General features: G+C 42.4%; 1 protein-coding gene across 3 annotated transcripts; it reads right to left on the bottom strand.

The window, feature by feature from the left end:
• Positions 1 to 138: 138 nt before the first annotated feature.
• On the bottom strand, positions 139 to 27,622 carry LOC116732826 (adenylate cyclase type 4). Of its 3 annotated transcripts, none has more exons than XM_032583326.1 (26): positions 27,317 to 27,622; positions 24,535 to 25,611; positions 20,530 to 20,739; positions 19,445 to 19,618; positions 18,868 to 19,017; positions 18,218 to 18,375; positions 17,141 to 17,252; positions 16,914 to 17,041; positions 15,406 to 15,564; positions 15,100 to 15,259; positions 14,772 to 14,930; positions 14,592 to 14,623; positions 14,398 to 14,451; positions 8,129 to 8,192; positions 7,231 to 7,328; positions 7,012 to 7,096; positions 6,142 to 6,279; positions 5,987 to 6,064; positions 5,500 to 5,681; positions 4,713 to 4,797; positions 4,459 to 4,617; positions 3,377 to 3,523; positions 3,186 to 3,293; positions 2,891 to 3,005; positions 2,171 to 2,295; positions 1,336 to 1,470 (listed from the first exon to the last, which is right to left on the bottom strand). In XM_032583326.1, the coding sequence occupies exons 2-26, from the start codon at positions 25,411 to 25,413 to the stop codon at positions 1,336 to 1,338; spliced, it is 3,894 nt and encodes a 1,297-aa protein (XP_032439217.1). In that variant the 5' UTR covers positions 25,414 to 25,611; positions 27,317 to 27,622. The 3 variants fall into 3 exon arrangements, with proteins under 3 accessions (XP_032439219.1, XP_032439217.1, XP_032439218.1); XM_032583327.1 differs by lacking the exon at positions 27,317 to 27,622 and adding an exon at positions 25,737 to 25,854; XM_032583328.1 differs by lacking the exon at positions 27,317 to 27,622 and having other exon boundaries at positions 139 to 1,470; positions 24,535 to 25,413.
• Between the last annotated feature and the right edge of the window lie 52 nt (positions 27,623 to 27,674).

A 27,674-nucleotide genomic window follows, 5' to 3' on the forward strand; every position in this document is an offset into this window, starting at 1 on the left:
CCACGCATGTCGGAAACAAGACACATAGACTATAACAACGCAGACGAATTAATGTATGTATTTTTTATTATCATAATTAGTTTATATAAATAGAATAGAAAAAATATATTTCCATACTAATAAAGCTATTTTTTTTTCCCCATTCACAGTTCTCAGCATTCCCTCAATACGACACAAACATACAAGTTACAGTTCATCCTTCAATCACAAGTCAAAAAGTGCAATGTCATGTCCTTCATGTAAGTTTTCATGGCGTCATTTCACGCGAGTGAAGAGTTTTTTTCCACTAGAGTCGTGTCAGTTTGAGACATTATTTGAAACAGCAGTTTAAAGCATCAGGGGTCGCAGCGATTGCATCCGAGGAATGTCACCAGTGACATCATACTCTGGGCTCCCAACCCTTCAGGCTATAAAAGGTGTGCTGTGTAAGTGTTGACTAAAACGTGTAAAAAAAAATCCACTCCACTCCATCTAAACCAACTCAGACTAAAAAGGTAAACAATAAAAGTTCATTTCCGTGCAAACTCTACTTTTTTTTGACACTCTTATCTATTGGTCCACTCATTTTGAGGATGAAGCAACTGAAAAAAAGTTTTTGTTTTTACTTTTTTCACATCTTTCCATCTCTGTTCAGGAATGTGTGTGTTTTTCCTATTATAACAGGTTGTTGGGATGAAAAACATTTCTTTGGTCCACGTCTTACAATATCTATGCTAGACCAGTGCATTCCAATAAATCAAAACCATAAGGTAAAACGTTCCCCCCACCCCTCAATATAGAAGTGAGATACAAAAATAATTTTTAATACATGATCAATGTCATTCTTCCAAGTCAGACATTTGTTTTTCGAGGAAGACCACGTTTCTTTTGTAAGCCACAAGCTTTTCTCTTACAACAGTATTTGGTCATTGTGTTTCTATTGAACCTAAATTAGCATTATTTAGAAATTTGGCGACAAACGTGATCCAGCCTTGGTGAGTTCCCCCCGTTAAAAATCTTTTTCAGTATATAGAATGATACAGTACAATGCAGTGTGCCTGGCCGGCCCTTTAGAGGTCCATAAGGTGGAAGAGTTCTCCTTCCAGATGCCATTTGTATTTTGCTTTTAGCAGTCAGGATGGATCGTCTTTATCGTCTCATCCTGTAAAAACGGGTTCTGTTGCCGTGACCCTTTTTTGTCGTCGAGTCGACATCTGGTGCGAAAATGCAGCGGCCGTCTTCCTTTAAGTCTCAGCCACTGGTTGTGCGGAAACCAGGATGACTCATCCGGCGTTGTGCTCTTTATGGCAGACCGAGCCGCGGGCGTTCATGTCGCAGCGCCCGGTTTAAGCTCGATTAGAACTGAGGACTCGAGTGGTCAGTTTTGACGTAGTAGGTGGTGAGTTCTCCTTTCCCCTTCACGTTGACTTTTCCTCGGAGGGTGACGTCGTACCCCACGCTCTGGATAATTTGGGAGGTCTCCTCCGTCACCTGAGTTCATGGTGGGGGGAGGGGAAAAAAAAGTTTTCAATGTTAATCCAATCAGCAGTTATTAGTATCGTCTCGTTTTAAAGGGGAAGTATTATGTTTTCCAGGCACACAGCACTATATTATACCACAATTAAGTATCTATGTTAACTACAGTTGTTAAAAAAAACTATCTGTATATAAAATGTGACTTAAAAGAAATTTACTTTGTAATTTAACACCTTGAAATTGGGCTTCTGTCTCTTTAAAAACTCCTGCTCTTTCTGACACGCCGCCTTCAGGAACTCCTCTATTAACTCCATAACAACATTTTTACCAACGTTGCACTGAGAAGCTCCTATGATGAGCTCAGCAGATGCGCAGTTTGCTAATTGCTGCTGGCTAGTCTGAAGGAGTTCTGAGCTGCATCTCGAAGGCGGCGCTAGCTCCCCCCCGGCCATTTTGCACAACTGAATAGTTGCCGTGGGAGATTCAAGGATTTCTCAAACATGAATGAAAGAATCAAAGCAACACTCCAGGTATGTTTTTAAATGAGGGAATAACATTATAACACAATGTAAAACTAAAGAAAAGATAATGTTACATAATATTGCCAATAAGGAGCTTATTTCTGTACTGGAAATCTGGGAAAAAAAAGACAAACATAGATAAAAGTTTATTTTATAAGTCATTAATTTGTGCATGTGTTGAGCGTTTTTCTAACCTGTAACTTGTCCAGTTCCCCTGTGCTTTCCATCCTACTGGCAACATTAACAGAGTTCCCCCAGATGTCATACTGAGGTTTATGGGCGCCGATAACTCCCGCGATCACTGGGCCGTGATTTGCTCCTGCAAGTGGATAACAGTTGTTCACATTTAAGATAAATTATCATTTTAATATAAAAATGCCTCCTATTTAGGATTTTATATCCAGTTTGTATTTGCATCTGTGGGTTTTGTATTAGTTTATTATTCAAAATAGCTGAACCCTCTACAGAAAAGCAAAGTAAAAAGGCAGTTCAAAGTGCTTTACACCATAAAAACATAACACAGTCACCAGTAATAAACATTACATGACTAATCAAAGGCAACTCTATACAGGTGGAGTTTTAGTATTGATTTAGTGTTTCAGCAGTTTTGCAGTTTTCTGAAAGTTTGTTCCAGATTAGAGATGCATAAAAACTGAATGCTGCTTCTACAGGTTTGATTCTGGTTCTGAGGATGCAGAGTAGACTGGAACAGTAAGCCTCACAAATTATGTTTTATTCATTCATTTTTCAAAAACACATTTCAGCGTTTAGAGATAAAATAGTGAGACAACTTCTGTTTGTAATTAAAGGCACTTCTGGAACCAGAGTTTGTGCTTCAACATATCAAAGCAGTTGTTGTTTTTTTTTTTTCCAGTGAACTCTCCACTCTCCTGGGAATATTAAAATGAACTCACCGATCCGGAGTTTAAAGTTGTTAAAAGAGTGCTGGTTGAGTTTTTCCAGTTTGCGCATCATTGCTATTGCAAATTCCACCATGGTGCGGACAGTAGTGTAGGTCATGTCGATTTTCTGTAGGGGGAGCCAGAGATCACACTTGTTAGCAGGGCTTTTCTTTTACATGTTGGAAAAAACCCCAAGAGGAATGCTTTTTCCCTGTGCCAGCTGAACTTGCTTTGCAAAAATGTAGCAAACAATTAATACAAACTTTGACGTGTTTTGTGTTTGTTTTTTTTTTTTCATTTTACAAACCTTATTGTCTTCTCCTACAGGGGAGTGTCTTAGTCCTGCAGCAGCCATGTAAGTGCTGCCAATCGTCTTAATCTTCTCAACGGAAGAGAATTTGGGCTTAGACAGAAGCTGCATAGAGATGCACACAGACTAAATGTTAGAAAGAAGAAGAGAGTATTTAACTTTCTTTCACATCATCTCCGCGGTCGTACGTCATCGAAGTCCACTATGATCTCATTGAGGAAGCGCAGACACTCCAGGCCGTCTCCGTTGGCGCTGCTCTCGTTGTAAAACTCTTTGAACTGAGGCATCGATGCGAACAACACACACACGCATTCGTATGACTCGCTGTACAGGTCCTGCAAAAAAAATAAATAAAAGGAGATGTTGTAGATGAAGACACTTTGAACTGACGACTAACTCGTCCCGAGGTTTAACATTTGGGAGCATGTTGACTGAGATGCAGGGAGATGTTGACAAAAATCCTGCCAAAAATGTTCAGATGTCTCGTTTTTATATATATTCATCATCCAAGGTTTAATATTGTTTTGTCATAAGCTCATATTTCTGTGGGTCTGTACTAGGAATGCAAGTTATTAATTGATCAGTTAATGTAAAGTTGATTGATCTTACCGATTGATTGATTACTTGAGAAGCTGCCATTTTCTTTAAAAAATCGGAGTTTTCTCTTGTATCAAGATGGTAATTGTCTAACACCAAGGGTTAATTGTTTATAATATACTGAATTAAAAAAAGACAATTCATTTTGAGATTATTTTATGTTAGTTGTATTAAATACTGACTGAATAAACAGAAAACTCTGGTTTTCTCACATTATTAAACTAAAACTAAAATATGAAAAGAATAAAATATCCGAAACACTTAATTCCCCGTGAACAGAGAGATGTTCGTCCATACAGAAGTACCATCGGTGGTAGCTTTGGAAGGAATATTAAAACAGATCTGAAAATCAAAAGCATGTATTGGCACAAGGTTTCTTCATCATGTCGCAAGTTTTCTTTGTTATATAGTGTTTATATTTCTAAACTGGTAAAGCGCCGCCATCTTTGTCTCTGTATCAAAGATACATTGTTAAGCGCCGCTGGTCACCGCTTAACGATGACCAGCGGCGCTCTGCGATGGATGTCAGCCAAACTACAACACTAAAAGAAGGTCTAAGCGAACGTTTTGAAGTTAATCGATTGCACCCAATTCTAATTTAATAAACCATTAATTAACAATTAATCGCAAGCTGATTAATTGCTTGCATCTGTCCTGCTTCTACAGTATTTACTTGATTGCGGACGGCTTTGCCCATGAAGAAGGAGGCGACGTGAAGTGGCATGACGTTCTGTAGGAGGAGCTTGTTGACGTTCTCCATGGTCTCCATCTCCTCTCGCTCTGTTTGGAAGCAGCACTCCAGCAGGAAGTCTACGCGACACGTCAGCTCATCCTGGCAGAGTCACACAAACGCACACAACGTCTCAACGTGCATCGACTAATTTGCTACGCTTTACATTGCGTGGTAATTGATAAAAAGAGACGAACCCGTCTAGCCAGAATGAGGCACACAAAGTAAAAGATGACCAGCCAGATCCCGGACATGATCTGAGGGTCCTTCAGCACCCCGACACTGTAGACAAACACAAAAATAAAGTAATTCTAGAGTTGAACAGATCAATAAAAAGGACAACCCACTCCCCCTTCCAACTTCGTCAAACATGGATGTCTTGTTTCTAAACTGGGTTTGCATCCCCCGCCACCCAGGAGGGCTTCTTTCTATAGAAAGCAGCTAAATAAATGATGGAGATCTGAAACCGCAGACAAGGATTCGCAATCTGGGCTCGACGTCACGGACAAAAGGGAAGAAATTTAACACCTTCCCGAAGCGAGGCTGGTGGCGTTACGACTGCCGAGGGCGCTGAGCGGAGGGAAGTTTAACACGTGGTTTTCATCTGCACGCACTCAGCGACGCACTCAGCGATGCAGCGACAAAGTTTGTCGACAAATCGAAATGTAAACAGAAACAAGATTTCAGTAATTGATTAATCTACTATTCTGATGATTAATTGGATAAAACACATAGGCACATCCTGGAGATTTTTTCATTTAAGCCGTTCTTATACAGTATTATAAATGTATTAAAGGATGAAAATAACCCAATAGTTCAATTCCTTTCTTTTTAAAATAAGAAAATAAGCATATTACTTCCTATAATGCAGTAACATAGCATTCCTTTAGTGAACGCTTGATCATTTATAAAGGATGCATCTGCAGCTAAAAAATACTTCTAACATCCAAGTAGCACCAGCAGTACTATGCATAGGTCACTCACTGTGTGTGATTTGTATCATAGAACACATCCACAAGGCAGTTGGACTCGTTTTCGTAGACTTTGAGGAAGAGGGCTAGGTACACCACCACAGCCAGCGTGAGCAGGAATCCCTTCACAGAGAAGCAGATCCTAACAAACACCATCACTCCCAGCATGGCCAGCAGGCAGCAGTACAGGTAGTACTGGATGTTTTCACCAAAAGGAGGGAGAGCAGAGAAACAGGTGCAAATTGGTGAGATGTGTTGTTCAAACTTGGAACGGAGCAATTCAGAGGTTAGCTTCAGATACTATGGCTGCAAATACAGTGAAACCTACTAGATAGGTAATAGTTAGCCAACAAGGTTAAAGATTAATGTAAACTATGGGAAATGCAAACACCGAGAGAAATCAATGTTAGCACAGAAAAAGGTACAAAAACTGTCTCCTGTTTCCATGAATGTGTTGTCAAATGTACAAAAAAGATCTCATAAGCTGGTGAGATACTCACAGGCAGATTATACAGTCTCTGTCCTCCTAAATATGTGGTGTTAGTGACCGACGTGCAGTTTCTTCCTGGGAGGACGATCTGGAAAGAATACAGACACAGTGGAAATAAGACCGTCAAGCAAACGAATCGACCGAATGACCGAAAACAATACTTACCAAGTTGAGGATGGCCATAAGCAAAGTGATGAGGATACACAGAGTGACGAGGAAAAGCCGCAGCACCGCCCTGGCAAGGAGGTTGCGCGACAGCTTCACTACCCACTGGACATTTAATGGCAACTTGGAGTGCAATTTCTGATGAGGATAAAGCGAAAAACGTCACTATGGCACCACTCTGAGTCTTTTCAGGACACAGATAACTGGTGATCACTTCTACTTAGGGGAGACCATTAAACTACGCTTTCCATTTTAATGTTTTAATGGCGGAAACTCCAATGTTTTTTGGTAACTTTCATCTAAATTTCCAAAATCATATTTGCTTACATGGTCTGGCAAAGTATCCATACCATTTAAACTCACCTTTTAGCCACATTACATCCACAAGCCTCAATATATTTAGAAACTTAGGAGTGAATGCTGCTGCTTGGTTTCCTTAGATGGAAAACGTTTTTCATCAATTTGAAGAATAAACTGAACTTGATGCATTGTTTGATAACTAGGTTGAATTGGAACTAATTCAATTATATTGAATTGCCTTTTTTTTTGTAAAGTACCTTAATATGACGTGTTGTGAATTGGCACTATCTAAGTAAAATTGAACTGATTTAAATGAGATGCATTGGAGTTTTTCAGGGATTCATGTCTTAAACATACACAACATTGTGTTGGTCTGTAACCTAAATTCCCAATAAAGAGCATTAAAGTTTGGTAATATTCTAGTGGTTTGATTTATTTTGCAAAACAGTGAGTGTTTCTTTTTCTCTAGAACTTTATTTCAATGTAGCTGATCTCAAGTAGCCTCAGTTACAAGTCATGCAGCGTTAATTTGATGTTGACATTAAAGTGATGCATAAGCGTAGACTTTACCTTCATGTATGCAACAAAAGAAATGACCAGAAGTGCCACCATTACGGGGAAGGTCACACCGTAGGACACTGCCATTTGAAAATTCCTATAACAGTAACAAAGTTGAGTTAAGTTAATCTGCTCGCCGTAAATAATAATAATGTTCAGAACAATTAAGATGGAGCCTTATACAATAGACACAACGGTTGTATGCATGAAGATGTTTTAAGAGCTACTTACTTTTCAGAGACAAGCATCTGGACGGTGAAAAGAGTCACGAAAATGATGACGATGCAGCTCACCGAGTAGTGCAAATTCGTCACCTTTGAGAGGCGGAACTGGAAAGAAGTTTTTAAAAAAGCTGGTTAGGAGTGACAAGATTTAGTCTTTTCAGTCACCAGGTTTCCTGTGTAGTGCCCTGCCGAAGTACTAATACTCAAACATTTGTATATTTTTTCACATTAAAACCTCTAACTTCAATTGATTTTATATGGAGTTGAAGAAAAACGACACTTTGGCTTGAATGAGTGTTCAGTTCAAACTCAGTTTGACTGGATGGAGCTCATTAGTGAATAGCGGTTTTCACTTATAACGTTGGAAAAATGTCTCAATCTGCAAGTGGAACTAGTACCGGTACTTTTTTATCAATACCAAGTGATTATTGACTAAAAACAAGCTCCTACATCTTGCTGAAAAGCTACTTGTAAGCTAGCTTTGTCTTATTTCAAGTGCATTAAAATATTTGCAGTAGAAGCTGGATCAAAAATACTTGGTATGACTTTTTTGTTTGTTTTCCAGTATATCTAACAATTTCCTTATTTGAGCTGTGAAACTCTGCAGCTCTTCCAAAGCTACAATTAGCATGTGGGGAATTGGTTGCACTAGATTTTATTTATTGCTGTCTGAGTAAATGAGCAACACATTTTTCAGAGTTTTATTTCTGAAAAATTTTGATTGCCATGTCATTTTCCTCCATAAAATTCACAATTACACTAAAATTCTAGTAAAACAAATTGAAGTCTGTGGTTGTAACATCTCAAAAGAAGAAATAACTGAAGGCATATAAATACTTTTTGCAAGGAATTTTATGTGTACATACTTTTAAAGAGCATATATTAGGTTTCAGAAGAAAATATACCTGTTTCTCTACACAGAGGTCATTAAACAACAGAGTCAACCAGTTGAGTTTCTTCACTTTCCTCCTAAATGAAAAGAAACAAGGAAACACTGGAGAAATTTAATAAGATAAAACAGCATCTTTTATATTGTCATATTTTAGACATTAAAATTCAAAAAGACGGGGAAAAAGTAATTTCAAGTTAAACAGGGGCATCTGCAAGTTTCAGCAAGGGAAATGTAAGTGTCAGAGTTCCGGTGTGAGAGCGTGTGCATGAGAGTGTGAGTGCGAGTGTTGCATCTTCTTTCAGCAAGGATCTTCGTGAGGAGTCTGTGGAGCCAGCGCAGGTGAAGCTGATCTGCCTCATCAGCGTGCTGGAATATAGGAGCGGCAGAACCCTTCAGTCTTCGCTAGATGGTTAACGCATACCGGTAGTCACTCTGGCCTCACCTCTTGTTTCTAGAACTTTGTTGTGCAACTCGTAGCGACTAGCTCTCTGTGTCCTGTTCGTTTGTTTAAAGAATTTTTTGTCTTCTCTTTTTTCAAGAACTTGCCGAGAATACCTGCCTGCCTGCTCCGCCGTTTCCACCGACCCCATCTCGCTCCAACCACCCGCGATTCCGCCTCGCACCCGCCCTAGGCACCGTAGCACTCCCTCGCACCGGACCCTGGCACCTCTCCCCCACGCTCTGAAAGATCCACGCCTAATGTAAGAAAGTTCCTGATTCCTCCTCCACACTCTCTCACTCCGAGCCCATTATAATTCAGCTCTCGTTTCAGGCCACCTGGTCGGGCGACCCTCGCTCTCCTGCCGAAGTCCGGAGAACTGAATATAAATTTGTCCTGTTATAAATAAATCACTTACCTTTTCCATCCAGCGTGTGGTTTCTGCATGTGGGTCCGCAAGCTAAATCAAACCATGACAGAACCATCTAGCCAGTCAGACCCAGCAGAACCACCACATAACACCAGTCTGGATCACGCACTCATCGCTCGCCACGATTCCATGCTCAACGCACTAGTTGATCAACAACGAAGTACTAACCAGCGATTGGAGCAATTATCTGATATTCTCACAGCCCTGCACCAAAGAATTGTTCCAGCAGACCCGCCACCAGTCGCTGCTCCGCCCGCCTCCTTTCAGACTGGCGTCTCCGCTGCTCCAGAACAAGCGCCCCCCGCTTCGGCTCGTCTCAGAGAGGTTTCACCGCCCATGCCAGAACCATATACAGGTGAGATCGACAGATGCAGGGGATTTTTGCTACAGTGCTCCTTAGTATTTTCTTCCTCACCTCAGAGTTTTCAGACTGACGGTGCTAAGATTTCTTTTGTGGTGGGGAACCTCAGAGGAAGAGCACTAAAGTGGGCAGAGGCTAGGTCGGCCCAGCACAATCTTTTTCACCGAACCTATGATTCGTTTGTACTAGAGTTTACACAGACTTTTGGTTATTCCGAGTCACCGGCTGACATTTCTCGCAGTTTATTGAGTTTAAAGCAGGGTAATCAATCTGTAGCAGACTTTGCTATTGATTTTAGAACCCTGGCCGCGGCTTCCACATGGAACGCTGGGGCATTAACAGGGGCGTTCCTTCAGGCCCTAAACGAAGATCTGAAGGATGAACTGGCCCTCAGGGATGAACCCGGTTCCTTGGAGGAACTCGTTGCCTTGGCAATTCGGATCGACAATAGAATCCGAGACAGGGCCCGGGCCAAGAAGGAGCCGAGTTTCGCTCCAAGAAGGACCGACTTCAATCCTATCCCAGCCAATCAGACCGGAGAAGAACCTATGCAGATAGGGAGGACCAGACTCCCGCCTGAGGAGCGCCAACGTCGCTTAAGGTCTGGAGCCTGCCTATACTGTGGCCAGGTCGGGCATTATGTTGCTAACTGCCCGAGTCTGTTAAAAGCCAGAGCCCGCCACTAGCTACGGGAACGGTGGTGGGTGGCTCAAAAACTATATCCCGTTTCACGCTACCTTGTTCATTACTCACTGCCAACCGGTCCTTTCAGACTTTTGTTTTTGTGGACTCAGGTTGTGAGCAGAACCTTGTCGATAATAACCTGGTTGATCAACTACAATTACCCACTGTTCTCCTTCCAGCTCCAGTTCCGGTCGTAGCCCTGGATGGGAAGGCTCTACCTGCCATCACACATCGAACAACTCCTATTGAACTGTTAGTTTCAGGAAATCACCGGGAGACCATTACCTTTTTTGTGTTCCCTACCCCTCAGTCTCCAGTGGTTTTGGGTTATCCCTGGTTGCTCCGTCACAATCCACACCTCAATTGGAGGACTGGTCGGGTAGAGTCTTGGAGCAATTACTGTTTATCTACATGTCTTCAATCTGCTCAACCTCCAGCCGTCTCTAGGTCTACAGAGGAACCCGCTCCAGCCGACTTGGCCAGAGTACCGTCGGATTACCACGACCTTCACCAGGTATTCAGTAAGTCTAAAGCTCTCTCTCTTCCACCTCACCGTCCGTACGATTGTGCTATAGATCTACTTTCAGGAGCCCCATTACCCACCAGCCGATTGTACAATATATCTAAACCGGAACGAGAGAGCGTGGAGAAATACATCAGCGAGTCCCTGGCTGCTGGATTAATCCGGTCATCCACCTCACCTGTAGGAGCGGGGTTCTTCTTTGTAGGTAAGAAAGATGGGACACTTCGACCATGCATTGACTATCGGGCCCTAAACCAGATTACCGTGAAGAACAAATATCCCCTACCATTACTCGCTTCAGCATTTGAACTCGTTCAGGGAGCCACCGTATTTACTAAGCTGGACCTCCGCAACGCATATCATCTGGTCAGAATGCGAGAGGGGGACGAGTGGAAGACAGCTTTCAGGACACCACTCGGTCACTTTGAATATTTGGTGATGCCATTTGGTCTTACGAATGCTCCTGCAGTATTTCAGTCTCTAGTCAATGATGTTCTCCGGGATTATTTAAATCAGTTTGTTTTCGTTTATTTAGACGACATCCTTATTTTTTCAAGAACCCTTGCCGAACACAAGAGACATGTACGCCTAGTTTTGGAACGACTGTTGGAGAACCAACTGTTCGTCAAGGCAGAGAAATGTGAGTTTCACGTCTCATCTGTCGCCTTTTTGGGTTTTGTGTTGGGGAGCGGGCAGGTGAAGACGGATCTGGCCAAGGTCCAAGCAGTCTTAGATTGGCCCACGCCCACTTCACGAAAGGAGCTACAACGCTTTCTGGGCTTTGCTAATTTCTATCGACGTTTTATTAGGAACTATAGCCAGACAGTTCTTCCCTTGACCAGCCTTACCTCCTCCAAGGCTAGTTTTTGTTGGCCGCCGGCAGCAGAGCAAAGTTTTCTTGAGCTTAAGAGAAAGTTTGCTGCAGCGCCCATCCTCATGCAGCCTGATCCGTTGAAACAGTTTGTAGTTGAGGTGGACGCATCTGACACTGGGGCAGGGGCTGTCCTGTCACAGATTTCATCCAGTGATGATAAGTTGCATCCATGTGCCTTCTTCTCTCGCCGTTTTTCCCCTGCCGAACGCAACTACGACGTCGGTGATAGAGAGTTTTTAGCCATCAAACTGGCTTTTGAGGAATGGCGTCACTGGTTGGAGGGGGCCGAGCACCCGATTGTTGTATGGACTGATCATAAGAACCTGGCCTACCTCCAACAGGCCAGGAGACTTAACCCCAGACAGTCTCGCTGGTCCCTTTTCTTCTCCCGGTTTAATTTTACCATCTCTTACAGACCGGGATCCAAGAACACTAAGCCTGACGCACTATCCCGACAGTTTTCCTTGGAACAAGAGACTCCACCCGCAACCATCGTTCCACCTACCTGTGTTGTTGGCGCCCTTTCCTGGGGGATCAGGGAAGAAGTACTGGCGGCGCAACAGTCGGAACCCGGTCCAGCCACTAGACCGCCTAACCGGCTGTACGTTCCATCGACCGTCAGGGCTCGCCTCATCCATTGGGCCCACACTGCAAAGTTCTCATGCCATCCTGGAGTGAATAGGACTATTTCCTTGATCAGGCGGCACTTTTGGTGGCCATCCTTGTACAAAGATGTCAAGGACTATGTGCTAGCCTGTCCGAATTGTGCTCGCAATAAGACTGGTAATCAGCACCCCAGTGGCCTACTACAACCTCTCCCTGTTCCCAAACGCCCATGGTCTCACATTGCACTGGATTTTGTTACTGGGTTACCGCCTTCGAGGGGCTTCACTACTATATTGTCTATCATAGACCGTTTCTCTAAGGCCTGTCATTTGGTTCCACTACGCAAACTGCCCACTGCTATGCAGACAGCCCATCTCCTCACTAAACATGTCTTTCGTCTGCACGGCATACCCTCAGAGATCCTATCGGACAGAGGTCCTCAGTTTGTGTCCAAAGTATGGAAAGAGTTCGGAGGCGCTCTAGGAGCTAAGGTGACTCTCAGCTCGGGGTTCCACCCCCAAACCAACGGCCAAACTGAGCGACTGAACCAGGAGTTGGAGGCGACCCTCCGATGTCTCTGTTCCTCGCACCCCTCCTCCTGGAGTATACACCTGCCATGGGTGGAGTATGCCCACAACTCTCACACCTCTGCTGCCACAGGTCTGTCTCCATTTGAATCATCTCTCGGTTACCAGCCTCCCCTGTTCCCGTCGGACGACCAGCAGGCATCTGTCACCTCGGTCCAGCATCACCTCCGCCGCTGCAGGCACATCTGGACGCAGACCATAACCGCCCTCAACCGGACGGCAGAGGGTAATCGGAGATGGGCGGACCGAAAGAGACGGCCAGCACCATTGTACTCATCGGGGCAGAAGGTTTGGCTCTCCACTCGAGATATCAACCTTAAGTCTTCTAACCGCAAATTGTCTCCCCGCTTCATTGGTCCTTTTGAGATCACTTCTGTTCACAGCCCCTCCGCAGTTCGTCTCCGGCTTCCTGTGGGGTTGCGGATCCACCCTGTTTTCCATGTTTCCCTCATCAAGCCAGTCCGTTCTAGTTCCCTTTGCCCTCCTTCCGAGGCCCCGCCGCCCGCCCGGGATATAGATGGTCATCCGGCATACGACGTTTCGGCTATCCTGGATGTTCGCCGACGTGGGCGAGGGGTTCAGTATCTGGTGGACTGGCGGGGTTATGGTCCTGAGGAGCGGTTATGGGTTCCCCGTTCCTTTATTTTGGATCCCGAACTTATTAGGGACTTCGAGGCATCTCGTGGCTCGTCATCTTCCCGACCGCCGGGTGGCGGTCTTTGAAGGGGGGGTAGTGTCAGAGTTCCGGTGTGAGAGCGTGTGCATGAGAGTGTGAGTGCGAGTGTTGCATCTTCTTTCAGCAAGGATCTTCGTGAGGAGTCTGTGGAGCCAGCGCAGGTGAAGCTGATCTGCCTCATCAGCGTGCTGGAATATAGGAGCGGCAGAACCCTTCAGTCTTCGCTAGATGGTTAACGCATACCGGTAGTCACTCTGGCCTCACCTCTTGTTTCTAGAACTTTGTTGTGCAACTCGTAGCGACTAGCTCTCTGTGTCCTGTTCGTTTGTTTAAAGAATTTTTTGTCTTCTCTTTTTTCAAGAACTTGCCGAGAATACCTGCCTGCCTGCTCCGCCGTTTCCACCGACCCCATCTCGCTCCAACCACCCGCGATTCCGCCTCGCACCCGCCCTAGGCACCGTAGCACTCCCTCGCACCGGACCCTGGCACCTCTCCCCCACGCTCTGAAAGATCCATGCCTAATGTAAGAAAGTTCCTGATTCCTCCTCCACACTCTCTCACTCCGAGCCCATTATAATTCAGCTCTCGTTTCAGGCCACCTGGTCGGGCGACCCTCGCTCTCCTGCCGAAGTCCGGAGAACTGAATATAAATTTGTCCTGTTATAAATAAATCACTTACCTTTTCCATCCAGCGTGTGGTTTCTGCATGTGGGTCCGCAAGCTAAATCAAACCATGACAGTAAGACTTTTTAAGACCATGAATTAAATTTAAGACTGAAAGAATTAAAAATGTAGGGGATGGTTGGGGGAACTTGCTGCATAGGAATAAAGAATAAGCAAAAATTGTGAACCTGGCTTTGTGCCCATGATAAAGGCAAAAAAGACAACTAGCTAGCAAAGCTATATCAGCCTCAACTGCCTTGAATGTAATGAAGATGTTTAACTTTTGCCTGACAGAAATGACCCACAAGAAAAAAACTACACAAAACAGTAAAGCTATAACAAAATTTAAGACCTCTTGATTAACATATTTAAGACCAACTTACATGTTTTAAAAGCATTTAAGACATTTTAAGGATGAGTGGACACCCTGTAAACTCACCCAGCTATGTCCACTGTGTCCAGCGATCCCTTTATGCTGCTGTCAATAGACAGACTAAAACAAATGAAAAGACATTATTGATGGCATCCTCTGAGAAGACCAGAGAGTAGGTTTCGTTAAGCTCCTTTAAGCTGGATGGATTTGACTTTGGAGTAATTTTATCAACGACTCTTTAAGAGATTCTCGCCGCTTACCGGTTGGGATTGTTGTGAAAATGTGTTTCTTCCTAGAATCAAACACAAACATAACAGGCACTGTTAGACTGGGGTACAATAGGCCATGATCAAACAGCCGTGAGAGACAAAACAGAGACTGCCCTGCATGTCCTTTACAACACGGCCCAGTGGGACGGAGAAGCAGGAATACGTCCTTACCGTCGATGTCAGCCGTGGACGCGGTATGACGCCTTTGAGAGGCTTGAAGGGCTTCTTTTTCTGTGGGTTGCTCAGGTCGGCGAAAGGGTGGACGTTCTTCCAAGATTTGAGGTACTGAGACATTCGGACGGACGCCCGTTGCTTGTTCTCACCCGCTGCCTGGAGTTACAGCAGAGGCCATTCAGTTTTTAGATCAACAGCGCATACTTACAAGAAAATCTTTTAATACACATTTTAAGCTAGTGTTTCCCCACAAGGGCAGGGCAGGGGAATTTTGTTTACATAGCCCATTTTCAGCAACAAGGCAATTCAAACTGTGTGCCCCTACCAGATTAGGCCTTCGCGGAACACTGCTTGGTTTGTTGGGGTCAATAACCAGGAATGTTTTTCTCCCGTTAAGGTGAGTATTTCGACTTTCCCCATCCCCGTCCTCCACCTCATACGCTCCATTCAGGTGCTGTAGTGTTTCTTGGGTTATGTGGACTCGCCTAGTTGGACCGGCATTTACAAACAGAAGTTCAAATGTTTCCAGAATAGATTAAAACTTAAAAATATTGCTTTTTCATTGAAATTAACTAACATTTTTGCATGGTTTCATACAGTTTAGTTATCAGATAAGGATCACTTTTCTTACCCAGGAAGGCCTCCGGACTCCATTTGATTGGCTAAGGTAACATCATTTGACCAGACGTCATACTGCCACTTCTGAGAGCCAATCACACCGGAGAGCACGTTGCCAGTGTGAACGCCAACCCTCATGTTGATATCCACTTCTGTAGCCCGTCTAAGTTCACTAGAAGGAGGCAAAGAAGAAGCTAAAAATCTAAGTTTCACTGAGAAAAATGGATATAATCGAAGAAAATGTGAATGAATTTTTTCAATTTGCCTTAATAAGTGTCTTCACACCATATTTAGAGCTATCTACTTATAATAAGCTAATCTAGTTTTCATGTTATTATTAAATATAAATAGAATTTCATTGTGTTTAATATGAAATGTAATAACTTTCCACACCAGAACAGCTTTTAGTTTGTTTTCAAAGTCCGTAAATATTGCTCCATTCAAATTAATTGGAACCATATATTGCCACATTTGATTTGCATTTTCCTCAGACATGAATTTCCAAGGAATGCAAGCAATGAGGCTTCCACCTCCTGGTCTTCTGCATTTGCATCAAACAACACAGAACTGAAAACAAAATAGATTATGCAAAATATGTTATTTTAAAAGTGTGGGGAAAACACAACCAAGGTACTAATACTCTAAGTTTTGTATATTTTGTCACATTAAAACCACTAATTTCAGTTCACATGTCAATTGTACTTTGATGTGGATGTCAAATCGTTGACGTGGTACGTCAGCAATACCAACACCGGCAGCAGTTGGTACTGAACATCTACTATTGCAAAAAAAACTCTTAAAGGGGTACTATGTGTTTTCCAGGCAAATAGTACCATTTTATAGTACAGTGAAGTAGCAATGTTAACTTCAGTTGTTATAAAAATGCTACATATGCCAAATATGACGTAAAATAAATTTTATGTTGTAATTTAACGCCTTCAAATTGGGCTTCTGTCTCTTTAAAAACTCTTGGTCTTTCTGGAACTCCGCCTTCAGAAAGTCATCGCAACAACCCTTCTCTATTAATCCTCTAGCAATGTTTTTACCAACGTTGTACTGAGAAGTAGCCCATATAAGGAGTTCAGCAGACTCAAAGGCGGAGCTAAGTCCACTCAGGCTTTTTGAACAGCTAAATGGTTGCTATAGAGATTAAAGGATTTCTCAAACACGCATGAAAGGATGAAAGCAACACTTTGCGAAACAACTGAAAACAACAATGTGTAAAACTTTCTGCATAAATCTACTGATAACTAAAAGTGATTGGAAAGTTGCTAAGAGTTGATCAAATATCAAAATGTCATTTTTTAAAGTCAAAACCCAACAGAAGAAGTGAAAAAGGTGCATTTCTAAAATTATTTTGGAATTATTTTGGAACAAAGAAAATAATTCTTGGTCATTTTTTGTCCCTACTGATCATTTTGTGGTCTTGTACGTTGTAAATGCCGGTATAACACATTTTGCTCATTAAAAAATTTCTTGGGGAAGGGTTAGACAAACTCAGATAAATCCAGACGGACTGACTTGATGGCGGTGCACATGTCCAGGCCCATCTGAACGCAGTTGATGGCGTGGGTGGGAATGGGGTCAGGGAGGCCGGAGACACAATAGTAGCAGTCCCCCAGGATCTTGATGCGGAGACACCCGTTCTTCTGTGCTCAGAAAGAAACACGGGGGACGAAAGAGTTGGGTCTTAAACATCTGATTCAACAGAAAGATGTCTATCACAAAAACATCATTCGCAGCTTTACCTTTGCAATGTCGTCAAATTTGCCAAAAAGCTTGTTGAGGACCGCGACCAGCTCCTCGGGCGTACAGGTGCTCGCTAGCTTAGTGAAACCCACAATGTCTGCATACAGGATGCTGGACAAACACAGAGAAAAAGAAATACTTAACATATGGTGAAGATAAAAAGGAACATGTTTTTGTTTTTGGTAGGATGCACCAGTCAAAGCTAACAATAAGAAGCTAGTCAGGGTTTGTCACTGTGTAGAAGCAGAGTTCAGGCATAGAGGGGAGTTCACAAGGAGATAGGACAAATGTAGTATACATAGTAAGTAAATTAAATCTTCACTACAAAGTTATATTTATAAAGAAAAATGTGTGTTAAGAAGTAGCTGTGTTGTGTTTTATTTCTTTCACATAAACCCTGAAGCGAGGTGTGTACTGTGACAAAGTCTTTAGCCATGTCTCATTTCTTTGTAAATTAGTTCTGACAGGCACATTTTTATCTAATCCTGTGAAAAGGTCTAGAGAAATATATAGTTTATTCTGTATATTATTCTGTATATTTCTGTAAATGTGAACCACTTTTTACACTCCAGAACAATCCAGTTCTAAACTTGATTTAGTTTTCTTCTTTCTTTCTCCTTTCCTTTCTTTTCTTTCCTTCCTTCTATTTTCCATATCTCCTTTCCTCTTTCCTACTTTCCTTCTTTCCTCCCTTCTTTCTTTCCTTTTTTCCTTCTGTCTTTTATTCTTTCCTTTCTTCTTTATGTCATTCTCTCTTCCTTTCTTTCCTTTGTTCCTTCATTTCTTTCTTTCTAACAATGGCACAGTTTGTCACATTGTGGTTGTAGTATGTAGAAATCAATAAATACTGAACCCCTGCTACTCTGTTGCCCCTAAATAAAAGCCGCGAAGCCCACACCTCGCTTCTTTTATTTTTATTTGAGAAAAACCTTGAAAACATGGTCTCATTTCCCCTTCCACATCACATTTCTGAGCTGCTCCGTGTCGCTGATAATGCATAAATACTGAGGATCTGTAACAGAACCAGTCAATTAGCACTAAGAGCGATCAGCCAACCCTCCACCTGCGGCTCTTACCTGACATCCCTGTGCTGCCGAACGTAAAGACTGTGAAAGTTGGGGTGGTTGCTGGTTTCTTTCGCCTCGTCGCCCTTTGGCTTGGACAGCCTCCTGATGACCTCACTTTTCAGCTCCACGGCGATGTAGCGTGGCAACACCGACAGCAAGAGCCCCTCCTGTGTCGGATGAAACACACGGAAAAGGGTGGGAATGAGTGAGAGGCAAAGCAAGGCGGGATGTTTCGAGACTCGAAACCACCGGATTTCTGTCGCTCAGAAACGACAGGGATGTGTTCAGAGCCTGTAAAAGAGAAAGCAGTGTTTGCTCACTGGGTTGTGTTTCATCTCTTTGTTTGCCCGCAATGAATGGTGCCCATGTGGGTTTGCCTTTTCTATTGCTGCTGAGCCCTCAGACGAGTGAATGATTAATCTATTGGCCTAATAGAAGGGAAAGCATACAGGTACCAGGCAGCGGCTGGCCAGCGAATGAGGCCTTTAATGAGACCAATGACACAGAACCGTTTGTAATCCAGGTGAAACAAGCTGCCTAGAAAGACATTAAGGAGGGACTTTTCATACGACTGACTCTGTCCTTTCTAAACAAAAGGATACGGAGTAACAAGAATCAGTGTGTTATTACTGTAAATATGATTATACAAGTGTTTCAACCTGCTGATACTTCTTCACTTCCTTCTGGGAGCGCACGGCGCTGAACTCTTCCCGCTTCTTGTTGGATGCCCTGAGATCGTTCTCTGTCATCCACAGGTGGAAGACCCCGAAGCAGTTGACGCACACGAACAGCACGGCGTTCGCAACCAGCTGAAAAACAAGAGTTCATCAGATGACGTCTTCGCCTTCTGGACGTCACAGCTTTCCATGAGACACGACGGCGACATGCAAATGAGGCCAAGACAGGCCAAACGATCCTTTTTGGGTTTTCCATTTGTCCTCATTCGGATACATAATGAGCGGTATTATACAAGGTTCCTGTTTACACATGAGTAAGTTGTAAAGCAATAACATATCTGCCTGATCATTTGCATGTTTTCTAGAGGAAGTAAACCGTGTGGGTCACACAATACAAAATACTTTTGTACACCTGCATGCGACATCTGAATTATGATCCTTATGGGAAGGTAATGTTGCAAATATCTTAAAATTCCTTAAAATCACTCTAATCTGTTCATATTGGATTAGATTAAATAAATTATTCAATCTTTTGAAAGAACAAAAGATGGTGTTTTACCTGCTCGGCAAGTTGTGGAATGTTTGGACGAGTGTTTGCATTCTTGACAGGGACATACACACTGATGATGATGATGTGAGAAACACTGCTTCCTATCCCAACTATGAGGGCCCAGGTCAGAGAGAGGGGCAGGACTGTGTAAACACTCAGAGACAGGAAGAGGAAGAACGCCACCTGAACACAAGGAGGGAGCAATGAAACTTAGAGAGGGTTTCTGCAGCTATCACCAACTCAAATTTAAAAGTTTAAGACATTTTTAAGACCATTACGACTGAAATTTAAGACATGCATCACCAGAGAAGTGTACAAAAGTAGTAGTGTCAAGCTTTCTTTCTCAGAATGCACCTGGCATCATATGTGTTAGCATCAGAAATGAGCCAGTGGCAAAGATAATCTACACTTGCCAATGATAAACTCAAAAAAGCTAGCTGGGTAGCTAGCAAGGGCTTATTGGCAGCTAGTTAGCAGTAGACTGAAAAAAAACCCACATAGAATATAGAAGAGTAAATAGTTCTGCAACAAAATTTAGAACCTGTAATGTATTTATGGTAAACTTAAAACAATTTAATGGATTTAAGACATTTTTAAGACCATTGTGAATTAAATTTAAGACCTGTATCTCAACAGAAATGTACAAAAGTAGTAGTGTCAAGCTTTTTTGCCCAGAGTTCACCTAGCATCGTATGGGTTAGCATCAGAAATGAGCCACTGGTGAAGATGAACATCGACCAGCCAACTGCCAATAATTTACACTTCATAAAGTTAGTGATAGATGAAAACAGCTAGCTAACTAGCAATGGTTTATTAGCAGCTAGTAAGCGGTGGGTGTGATTCAAGCTTTTGCCTGACAGAAAAGTCTCATGAGAAAAGTAAGCTACATAGAATACGCAAGAGTAAATAGTCCTGCCATGATAAAACTTGAGACCGATGATCAATGTGTTTAAGGGCAACTTATATTATTTTAAATGAATGTAAGACATCTTAAGGTTTTAATTTCAGATACACAAATTTAAAATTTTTAAGGATACTGTAACCGAAGAAAAGAACAAAACTCAATCCCATTTTCTATTGTAGCTGCTTCTCACCTGTTCCCATGCGTTCACCTCTCCCCCTGTGAAGATGAAGACCATCGCCGTGACGTAAAGCATCTCCCAGACGAAGAGCGCCAGCGCTCCTCCACAGCGTCTTACTGTGGCCACCCAGGGCAGGCACACGAGCAAGATCACGTTCAGACAGAGAACCACGCACACCACCGACAGGGCACCAACGTGATCGCCGAGGTACGGTTCTTCTGTCTGGATAATGCAAAAGTTAGCAGATTAAGGTAAAGTTTAAACAGCAACTCTTACAAACAGCATAATTTTCTTCTTTCATACAAAGTGTCTTCATGGGATAACATTAAATTCTGGAAGGCTTTCAGAGATATCTGACTTTATCTCTGTAGATATTGCATATCAGGCTAGGAGCTCCAACAGTTTAAAAAGGCTCTACCATACTTCATCCGAAGTGAAAAAAATGTCTCTCGTCGACGTAGTCGCGTGACAAAAATGCCACAATTTTGTCTGGAGGGAGGCATCCGACTGATCTTCACGACACCAGACCCAGATCCAGTTATTTCACAGAGAGCTTTGTGCGAAGTGTTGTGTGATTGGTCAGAGGTTTGTGGGCGTGTGTTATGCAGAAATGTAAGGAAGTGTTCAGGAGCAGTATCTCCTTTAAATAAGGAAACTTTCTTACTATAAAGAGACGTAAAACTTTTGCTGTTACAAAAAAGTTTCTTGTTACAATGAGATTAAAGACAAAATATCTTCTCATTTAAATCAGAAAGTTAGTGACAGTAAAACACCTCTTGGTCTTTTTAGTTGTCGTCTAGAGAAAACAGGGTGAGAAGAAGGAGAGTCATAACTAGCCCCTTAATGCCTTCTCAACAAGTCATAATCTGTCTGAGGAGCGTATTTTTACATCTTGTTATAATGAGATAAACAACTGGTCAAATTATAACGAGGAACTCATTAAAACAAATAGTATACTGTTATAATGAGATATGAAACTTGTTTCTTGTAACAAGAAACAACAACTCTCTTTTCAACGAGAGTTTCTCGTTGAAAAGAAAAAGTTTCTTGTTAAAACTAGAAAGTTTCTAACTTTCTTGTTAAAACAAGACATAAAACTCATCTTGTTTTAACAAGAAACTTGCCATTCAACAAGAGTTTTATATCTATACGTTAAAATGAGACGGTAACGGGAAACTTTATAATGACTTTTTACTTCTAACCACCCAACCGCTGAACCCCTCTGGCGGTTAAATGTTTCCATAGGACTGCACTTGAACAGCGATTTTGGGAGTTTGTTTTAACTGATCTGCTTCCACAATCCGTCACCAAACGTCCCACAACCACATGACCCCGCGTAGACTCTTCAGCTTCAGATTAAGTATGGGAGAGCCTTAAAAGTCCTACATAAGGCCTACTTCTGCCTACCTAGCTGATATGAAGCAAAATCATCAACATGAACAAGAACATCATGTAGCTTAGGACAGAAAAGCACCATCAGAACCCAGTTCTTTCCTGGCCTTCTATGGGAAAACTATTATTTTTATCACACATTTAGGTGGGAAAGTGTATTGACAGTCACCTGGGTAAAATCCCTGTAAGACATGCTTTTATATCCTGTTGTCTTGATTACCGTAAGCCGATTTTCTTTAGAACTAGTCAGGAATCTCTGCTGCTTGCTTCCAACAATTCGTAAACTCATTTCATACAAATATGTTGCCATTTCCTCTCTGTATCACTTTATCTTAATAAACCTGTTTTCGTCCACATCATAAACCACAGCCACCAACTTCTAAAAAAAGTATTTTTGAATGTCACTGTTTGTTTTTTTTATCTGAAACTTGTCAGATTATGAGCCCCGAACGAACCAAAATAACTTCCATTGTGCCGAAGGTCTCGTTTATTTCTTTACAGCACACTAGAGTACTGCAGCGAGGCGAATGGACATGTGGGGAAAAAAAGCAACAAAAAAAGCAGGCTCTATTTTAGAGGCTCTGTCAGGTCATGAATTAAAAACTGAAATCAATTTCATCAGCAAATCCATCAAAGGTAATACAGGAAGTGTGTGCAAAGCATTCCAGTGACTGACCTATAAACCTTTCAACTGCTGATCTCTCTCAACGAGTCGGAGCAAAATTAAAAAGCCTTTTTTCATTTGCATGAAAAGGGGACTCTACCTTAAATGTGACCTCACACTTTAATTTTCTTTTTCATAAAACAGAGGAAAGGCTACTCAAATTGGTAATGTTTTTGCAGTTACTATAGTTACTATTTTATTTGATGTTACAGGTTTCCATGAGTGTGCTTTAAAGACAGAAATATAAATAACACAATTCCACACAGACACACACACACACACACACGTGATCATATCCAAGTGCAGTAAACATAGCATATCAAACATGTTAATCACTCCTGCAGAGCTCTGCGTAGGTGTGACGTGTTGTTCCGTTTCTGGGGAGGCGCAGGGACAGCTATATGGGGAAGCTCTGACGAAAGGACGCGCGATCTGAGCTGCTCTGACGTTGGAGCAGCAATAAAGCTTTAGGAGTTCAAAGGCAACAGCGGTCTGAAAAAGTATCACTTCTTTAAACGTAGGTAAATACTGTGGGAATACTGGAGACTGTTTGCGCCAACTGTTCACACGTGCTACTTTATTTTTACTGGAATGAAACGCATTGTAAACCGGAGCGCAACAATGTCCTGGTGTTTTCACAAAAACAGGTTTGATGCTCCATTAAACGCCATGATTAGATTTCCTTTTTAAGTCGTTGACTTTTACTGTGATGAAGTAAAAGTCTTCTCTTTGACTCAGAAGACTAGATAATCTAATCTATCAACTGATCATTGTATAAAACAATCGGGCACTTAATTCTTCAAGATAAACATTTTTCCAAAGCTGAGAGGTTTGACCTGTTTTTGATTGAAATCTCAAGTGTGAGAAATTCCTGCTTGTTTTATTTCCTGCTGTATATAAAGGCAGTGTTGTGGACAAGCATGTTCAAATGAGTAATATTTTCTCACTTTAGGTTGTACAACAATGCACCTGGTATCATATGTGTTAGCATCAGAAATGAGCCAGTGGCAAAGACGAACGCTGTCCAACTGGTCATAATTTACACTTGCCAATGATAGACTCAAAAAAGCTAGCTGGGTAGCTAGCAAGGGCTTATTTTGCAGCTAGTTAGCAGTAGACTCAACAGCCTTGAGAAAAAAAAATACAAAGAATATACAAGTGTAAATAATTCTGCAACAAAATGCAGAACCTGTAATGTATTTAAGGTAAACTTAAAATAATTTAATGAATTTAAGACATTTTTAAGACCATTACGACTGAAATTTAAGACATGCATCACGAGAGAAGTGTACAAAAGTAGTAGTAGCATTTTTGCCCAGAGTTCACCTAGCACCGTATGGATTAGCATCAGAAATGAGCCACTGGTGAAGATGAACGTCGATCAGCCAACTGCCGATAACTTACTTTGTAAAGTTAGTGATAGATGAAAACAGCTAGCTAATTAGCAATGGTTAATTAGCAGCTAGTTAGCGGTGGGTGTGATTCAAGCTTTTGCCTGACAGAAAAGTCTCATGAGAAAAGTAAACTACATAGAATACGCAAGAGTAAATAGTCCTGCCATGATAAAACTTGAGACCGATGATCAATGTGTTTAAGGGCAGCTTACATCATTTTAAATGAATTTAAGACATCTTAAGGTCTTAATTACAACCTAAAGTGGTGTTAAGCTTCCCAGAGAAACTTGAACTCATGATCTATTCGTGCATTAACAGTTTCTTCAAACTGAAGAGAGTTTCAACACAGTTTCTCAAAGAAAACATTTCTACTGTAGAAGAGGATCTGGGAACAAACAGCAAGGCCATGTTCTTACACACACTCCTGTAGTAGTGGGAACCGATTATTTTACTTGCAGTTAATAATATTCAAGTGAAAGAAAGTCTTCCTAACAGACCTGTGGAAGACAAATGGAAAAGAAGTTGAAACACTGAGGCAGACAGACGCTCGCTCACACTTCATCTCACCCTGCCTGTAGCGGCAATGACGATGATGATGACCACGCAGAAGATGATGGACAGCAGCAGGCCCGACAGCATGGCTGGAGTCTCCTCAACGCAGCGCAAGAAAGCTCTGTTTGTGGCCTGATAGCAGCAAAACACCCCTTCTTTCACACTCCGTCTAGACCGGGTGCTCTGTCTGTCGACGTAGTCGTCCTCGAGGTACCGCTCGGACCCGACATCCATGCTGTCTCTGTTTTGCCTAACGACGGACGATCTGGCTGAACTGCCATTAGTCGTGTTTTCCGCTTTCGATTTGCCAGTCAGGTCCAACATGGAATCGCCTCGGTTAAAGTCCAGGTTGCTCTTCCTGGCCTTGTCCGAATCTAGGCTGGTCCCAGACAAGTTGATGGGGGAAATGGAGCTCATCTTCTCCAACTTCCTCGTGTCGAGCTCCAGCCGCTCTCCATCGTAGAGGTCCGTGCCGAAGCCGTTGCAGGCGTAACCGGGGCTGGACTTGGTGCTGCTGTAGTCCGAGTCGGTGCAGCTGTTTGCCTGCAGTGGAAGGTTCATGTCGTTTTGTAGCTTAATGCCAGATGGATCAACTGGGGACTCCTGATCCACGCTCACTTCTCTCCCCCTCAACAAAGAAATGGCCTTGAGAGGTTCAGGAACATGCGCCGTCTTCACCTCGCCCAACTCTACAGAAACCGGGGACGCACCAAGTCCTGACAGGCTCCCTCCAGGAACATCTTGCTGTTTGAGGCCGGGTCTTTTGAGCTCCAAGGTGCTAGCTTTGCCCTTGCCATCGCTGGAGATGACAACAATGTTTGGCACTAAGGCTACCTGTGCTGCTTCTTGTCTGGGCCTGAATTCATCCGGGAAAGTTCTGGACTCGTCTGGCATTGTGATCCGTCAGCTTCTTGCCTCGAGATAAATACCTGCGAGCGCAATCTTACAACTTGTCACAACTTGTCCCAGGGTGCTTGTGTGTCAATTTACAGTGAGTTTGAAGTGTTGTAAGGTCCCACAGATCGATAAGGAATCTTTAACTCGATCTCCTTCAATGAGTTATGTCCCATGTTTTGAGGAAGAAGAACGTCTCTGCCAAAGAAAGAGAGCTCAAAATGAGTATGGAGCAAAGTGAAAACACATTTATAATTAATGAAAAAAAAAGCATATCTTAGAGGAAAAGCAACAAGAATAGCACAAGCGCAACCTGCACCTACCTTTGGTTTTAGTGCCATTTTCATCACACACCACTTTGAGACATTTCCCCATTATGCAAAACGAGTTAGTCCTCTTCCCCCGTGACACATACGCCTGCATACCGCACACATACTGTACAGCTGTTCAGGTGTGTACCGCATTAAAATGTCAGTGACTCACCCAGTTCGCATTAAAAACATTTTTTCCCATCAACACCTACTGCCAGAGCTTCAGCCCAGCTCTCTTTCTGTGGCTTCCCTCTTTTTGCCTCTTCTTCCCCGTCACAGAAAACCGCCTCTCTGCCCAACCGGTGTTTCATGGCTGCAGCTTCCCCATGCAACCTGTCGGCTCCCTTGTCACGTTAATTCCAGGATTAGACTCAGTTTTTTTAATCTATCTGTCCTGCAGCGATTAATCTGATTTATCACTGGTCTAGAAGGGATTACAATGAAATTCATCTCACCTGGTGTAGCCGATCAGTTTAACGTTGCGTCGTTGTTGCAGCTCACATCAGAGAATGAACCACTTGCAGTTCTAAATTACTGGTAATCTTTACGCGAGCTGCTGTTCTGGTAGTATCCTTTCCTCCTTTAAGCTGGTTTCACTACTCTGTTCTGTTAGTCAAAGAAGCAATTTCCTAAAAATAGGGGAAGTTTCCAGAGCTAAAAGTCAAACTTAATCCAGGAATAGGCTACTTCTGTTGGTCTACTCGTCTGCTTTCACAGGCCCTACTTGGACATCCGAGTACAGTTTGTTCATGGTGACCAAAAAAATTACAAAAAATCTAAAAAAAATAATAAAAATACGCAGAGATGAAAAGCTCTACCATTCAGATGCAATGAGAAATGACTCAATTGAAACAAAAACATGTAAAACCTCTTGATCGTAACACAACATGCCCTCAAGGTGTGATGAAACACATAAGAATATCCCAGGGACTAAGCAAAACATCCTATGCATTTTATTATTATTATTGTTCATTTGTATCTCAAAGGTTTATTTTTATGTACACTATGAGCCCACTGATAAAATGCTTCATGTTTTATTACTAAGCACAAACAACAGCTGATTTAAATGAAGTCAAGATGGTTGAGGAAAACAATATTTTATATTCCTAAATGAGAGTGCGTCCTGACAACCTCCCACCCAAATTAGAATAAATAAATACAAAAACGCTATAGTTCCTTAAAAGACTCTCAGATCCTCCAAGATTTTTTTTTTTCTTCTAAAGTAAAACCAAATGTCAGAAAGAACAAGTTGCAAGAATGCATAAAAGCTAGCAACATGCTAATATCTCTGGTATGTGAATGATAAAACATTATTTAAGGTTCTAAAGTAAATGTAACCTTTTGTGTATAATTGTGGATGGTAATAAATCAATCCCTACAAATTAAAAAATGTTTTGGTGTTGCCATATAGTGAAAATCTATAATAATTTAGCCGTGATAAAGTGCTACTTTTCCTCGGTTTAAAGAGTTTGGAGACGAATTTAACAGTAGAATGACATTAAAAGTATGGCTCACTTTCCCTATTTAAGTAAAAGGAGCGAATTCACTAAAAATTAAAGAAATGTGCCACGAAGATAGATAGATATCCATACCTTATTGTTTGGCAAAGTTATCTTCGATCTCCCTGACAGTCCAACTGACAGGCAGGACAGGGTTGAATTTCCCTGATTCTCCGTCGCTCCGCGTCCTCTCAGTCATCTTCCTACCGATATCAAACAAAACTGGAAAAGCACAATAAACATTACCGACCTAAAACCGAGCGAAAAACAAAACAATTGTCCGTCAAAAATCCTTATTTTTCGTTGCTGAAAACAGCCTTTTAGAAAGTCCGGGTCTCGGTGCAGCAGCAAAGGAGCAAAGGAGCGCCTCTCTGAAGTTCAGCTGCGGGCTCGCGGAAGGGAGATGAGCGCGAGCGTGGGCGCGCGCCTGCCTGCCTGTGTGCGCGGGAGC

This window comes from Xiphophorus hellerii, chromosome 14, assembly GCF_003331165.1.
Source record: "Xiphophorus hellerii strain 12219 chromosome 14, Xiphophorus_hellerii-4.1, whole genome shotgun sequence".
Classification (NCBI taxonomy): domain Eukaryota; kingdom Metazoa; phylum Chordata; class Actinopteri; order Cyprinodontiformes; family Poeciliidae; genus Xiphophorus; species Xiphophorus hellerii.

What these genes read in the sequence shown, in the direction of transcription:
- LOC116732826 (XM_032583328.1), bottom strand. Translation starts at nt 25,413, where the DNA reads ATGCCAGACGAGTCCAGAACTTTCCCGGATGAATTCAGGCCCAGACAA. An exon ending in AAGTGAAGAAGTATCAGCAG is followed by an intron (nt 18,376 to 18,867) that starts GTTGAAACACTT and finishes CATCCGACACAG; the next exon opens with GAGGGGCTCTTGCTGTCGGT. An exon ending in TTATGGCCATCCTCAACTTG is followed by an intron (nt 6,065 to 6,141) that starts GTAAGTATTGTT and finishes TATTCTTTCCAG; the next exon opens with ATCGTCCTCCCAGGAAGAAA.